This window comes from Bactrocera latifrons, unplaced genomic scaffold (assembly GCF_001853355.1).
Source record: "Bactrocera latifrons isolate USDA-ARS-PBARC rearing strain unplaced genomic scaffold, ASM185335v1 scaffold_91, whole genome shotgun sequence".
Taxonomy (NCBI): Eukaryota; Metazoa; Arthropoda; class Insecta; order Diptera; family Tephritidae; genus Bactrocera; species Bactrocera latifrons.
In genome coordinates, this window is record NW_017537612.1 from 394,937 (window position 1) to 399,654 (window position 4,718).

General features: G+C 46.4%; 1 protein-coding gene across 1 annotated transcript; it reads right to left on the reverse strand.

Moving 5' to 3' along the window:
• Positions 1–347: 347 nt before the first annotated feature.
• LOC108977541 (chromatin modification-related protein EAF1) lies at positions 348–3,562 on the reverse strand. Its single transcript, XM_018947259.1, has one exon. It carries the CDS (start codon positions 3,360–3,362, stop codon positions 660–662), a length of 2,703 nt encoding a protein of 900 aa, XP_018802804.1. The 5' UTR covers positions 3,363–3,562; the 3' UTR covers positions 348–659.
• Positions 3,563–4,718: the final 1,156 nt, after the last annotated feature.

Below are 4,718 nucleotides of genomic sequence, written 5' to 3' on the forward strand. Positions count from 1 at the left end.
GACAGCGATATGACTCGTTATAGCTGTAAAGGTACCATTTCCGAGACGAATTAAAGATCACAGGCATTAATTTATAGCGTTATAAGTCTAAGAAATCAAAGACACAATAAGATCTATATATATTATATATATAGATGTATCTATATTAATATATACATGAGGGCTTTGTCGAGAGTATTTTGGGTTCACTGCTGGTCAAAAATATATACCAAATTACTTTTGTAAAAAATTTTGGGTTTATTTTGTTAATATTTGTACTTATTCTGATGTATGTATATCATTAAAAATTAAATACCTAACTGTACAATGTGAATGTGCAAGGAAAGAAGTGGATCGGAATCCTTATRTGCTTCGGTAGATTTTCGTTTATTCCTTTTTTCTCGTCGTCATTATCAAATCGTGTAGTTAGATGAACTAAATAAGTGTACTAAAGCAAGTGTATAYGGATTCTGCATTTAACTTCTTAAGTACTAAATTTTTTTTTGGGAATTAATGCTTTTGGGTAAGCGCCCTATATAATAGAGTCTGAGAATATATATGTAGCATGAAAGTGAATAGACCGTTTGAGAATTACAACGTTAGTGCTGTTAAGTTAACGAAATAACAATTTTACTTCTGAAGTCATGCAATTGAGTTCGATAAGATTATATCAGACTACCTCAACCCAAATGCTCCGYGTGCGCATAATGAGCGGGGGTCAGCGGATGTGACTCCAAATGTTGTTGCTGCTGTAAATGGTATTGACCCAAGGAGATCGGATATGAGCTCGAATGTGGCTGATATGTGGTATAGCTGTGAGGTCGGCGCGGCACTTTGTGTACAATGGTCTTTACTATGGGTACCTTAACGGGATAAGGATAGTAAACGGGCTTTGCCACTTGCTTTTCAACCATGTAGGGGACGCGTCGCTCCACAATGAAGGGCACTGGACGTTCTACAGGAAACGGTTTCACCTTCTCTATCGGAATGCGCACCTCCTGCACCTTCGGGACTGCAACAGTTTTCGCAACGGGCACGCGTATGGCGTAGGGCCGTGGTACGGCTGTTATAATGGGCTGAGGGATGTGTATGGGAACGCTTTGGTTGTACGGCACGTGAACGCGTTCGTAATCGATGGCGGGAATATGCTTGGTCACCTCCACGTGACGTGCGAGTGGTATGCCGGCAAGCGCCGCGGTGCTTGCTGGCGTATGCCGTTCCGAAGTTGTGATGGGCGGCAGTGTGTATTGTTGCACTGGGCGGTATGGCCTGAGTTGTGGATGGTTGATAGCTGCGAGGTAATGTTGCTGCTGGTCACGGCGGTTGGTCTCGTCCACGTCCTCGTTGTCGTTGTCAACGCTGTTGTTGCTGTGCGCGTTGTGTGCGTCGCTGTCGTCAATATTGTTAGGCGTGTCATCAATTTCATTTGCGCTGTCATCGATGAGCTGTGACACATGCGTTGGGTAGATGTGCGCATAGGAATATTGTGTGGCTTCGCCGCTGATATCCGCAAAGCTTTCGCTTTTGCTTCTTTTGTCATTGCCCAGTCGACTGTGCAACGTGAGTGTGTCRCCATTTGTATTGGCATTGTTGCCGCCTTTCACCACACCACCACCCGCCGCATGTGATTGCTCCGGTGTTGGCAGCGCACTCCGGCTGCCAGTGTTGCCAATCACCTGMAGCGACGTGGCATCACGCCTTTGCTGACGGCGACGACGCGTGGATAGCGCGAGTGGGTTGTGTGGGCGCGAAACTTTCGAAAGCGCCATTGCAAGCCGTTGYCGTTGACGTGGCAAGTGCTGATGCAGCGAGAAATGCATCAGTTCGGGAAATTTGCGTTGCTGATGTGGCAGCTGCAATTTTTGCTGCTGTTGTTGTTGTTGTGAGAGTTGTTGCTGCTGGTAGAGGTTTTCTTGCTGTTGTTTCGTTTGCTTCTGTAGTTGTTGTTGGTAGTGCGCCTGCAAGCGCTGTTGCTCTTGATATTGTTGCTGCGCTTGTTCTTGCCGTTGTTGTTGCTGTTGCTGTCCCTGTTGCTGTGGCTGCTCCAGCTCCTGCGCCAGTTGCGGTTGTTTGGCAAAGTAATGCAATTTTTGCCTGTCATTTGCATAATTTTCGATATTCGCGCCTTTTTTAAATTGCTGCAACATCGCATTGTTGTCATCGGCGCTGTCGAGTAGCGTCARTGGCCGTAATTGTGTTCGCGCCTCCTCCAGCTGCACTCCGTCCGCCTTCGCGGGCTGTTCATTTTGTTGCGCCGGCTCTTCTCCGCGTGCGCGCCGCTTCAACTCCTGCTCCGCCTGTTGGCTGTGGTAATTGGAAAATTGTCCAATCTGGTAAGTGGGCATAAAATAATTTTCATAACTCGGCAAATGATTCTCGAAATATGCGCCACTGCCGCCGGCTCCGGCGCCCTGATTGGCACTTTCGGTATCAACAGCCGCCACCGCATAATGCGCATCTTTGCCGCTCACATCGGCCRTTGTCAGTGCGCGTTGCAAGTGCTGCGCATATTCGCTCATATCATATTTGTACATGYCATACACATCGGCCGCGCCCATATGCGCACCGCCCTCAGCTACTGTTACAGTCGCTTGATCTGCACTATTACCACTACCACCACCATTACCGTTATTGTCACCGTTACCGGCACTCTGGTAATTAGCTCCATTGAATTCGTAATCAATTTTGCCTTTGGGCGTCGCAYACTCATATGCGTAGGCAGCGCCAGCGCTACTGTCACTCACACTGYGYGCCGCATTGCCAGTGAYGCGCGCACTGTTTGTTCCAAAGTCAACGCCTKCATGCGCGTGCCCTRCCGCCGCCGACGCCGCCGCGCCATCAGCGCTCGTGCTTTCAGCATAATGTTGCCCGGCAGCARTCATTGTAGTTGGCACAAATCCAGCTGCTGTCATTGCTGCCTCATCTGTTGGCTGGCCGCTGGCAGCTGGCAAGGGCCATTGTGCCATGTGGTCGCGTAAAATCACCGTTGCCGCATCGATTTTATCACCGCCACCGGTGTCGGTGTTTTCAAAATAATTTCTATAAATCGGCTCTGCGGCAGCCAAATTCGCATTGCCTACATCGGCCGTTAGTGCTGCATAATAGCGCGGCAATTGTTGCGCGTAATCATTTGTTGTTGCTGTTTTTGCCATTGGCAATGCGGCTGCGTTCATGGCCGCCGTCACTACAGCCGCTGCCGCCGCATCCTCATAGTTACGATTTTGCTGATAATTAGTTGCTGTATTGGTCGCGGCGCCATCATTTGCTGACGTTACCGTTATTGCTGCCGCATTGCGTGTTTGCAGTGGTAATAGTGTGCAACAAATTCCGATTAGCAGCCACCTGCAGCGTTTGTCGCGCCACAATTTACTACGTGCACTCATWTTGTTTGTTGTTTGCCCTGTGATTTTTTCAACTCACCGCTTTTGCTCACTCGATTTCAATTATATCCTTTGGCTTTGCGCAAAATACTCGGAGTCCGGTGTCACGCGCCGCGTGTTGTCCTGTGGTATTTCGTTGGTATCGTCCGGCGTGGTATGCGCGCAACCGTCAACTAACGAAATTCCGTWGTTCCCCGCGGAGTTTTGTGTGGCATGTGACAAAGTGCATGTGGCAACAATGCTTTTTATATGAATTTTTCAATATTTGCCTTTCACATTGTTTTAGATTGAATTTCATAACAATAYCCATATGAGTATTTGTTTATACGCGTGTAGTTCAATATCAACATTTCAAAATCGAGASTGTTGCACAAACTATCACTCACATTTCTTACATTTACCATTGCGGTTTTACGCTGTTCCGTTGTACAAGCTGTTGTAACCTAAAACCATTTCCAGCAGTGCTTGCATATAAAGGGTGATCCAAGTTTAAGTGCTTGGAATGGACCATATGRGACGCAGCCGCGGCCAACATTCGAGAGAGGTTGACACGACTCACGATCTGTCAGAAAAAGTACCTCTAATTGGATCACCTGTTCTATGTAAACATACAAGAGTTTACTATATCCGTACGGAAAACTATTTCTTTCATTTCTCTACTAGGTGACCAGTTGGAATCGATCTAAGATCTAGCAGTTAAATGTACGTACGAGCCTACATAAGAGAGAGAGAGCAAGTGTCCATCCCACAATCACTCTTCTACAACCTCTATCATAAAATTCGGGCGGATGYTCTGATCGAATATTTTATCTGAAAAATTTCATGATTTTGAAGTCTATTGACCAAAACTTCCGCAACCTCAAAAAATTTAGCAGTAATCGTACATTTTTAAAGCTGAAGCTRCCTTGGCGAAGGGGCATAAGTAAGTGGGTACCAGGGGACAGTCTTCATGCTAGGTGGGATTGCCAAAGACCAAGCTACCGTCACTGCAATTGCTGAAGGGAAATTAAAGCTAATAAACCGCCGAAGTCAATAAGAATCTAGATTCCCTATAACAWATTCGGCAACGATACAGCAGACAAGTTGGCCAAACTAGAAGCGTTTTATGAACTGCAATATAACGAAACTGATATAAACTAAGTGTAAGACTGGAACTAAGGACACATCACATAGATTAGGATAAWTGAGGTTAGGTTAGTCTGRTAAGTTAATGAACCACGCATAAACCAGTTWTGKTCCATTKCTATACCAGATGGACAMGAATTTTAAYAGACTCTATGTATCAAACCGTGGAGACCCCAYRTGCTTACAGCGTAGTCTTGCCATTGCGGATGATCCATTGTTTCCCAGATGCCTTAC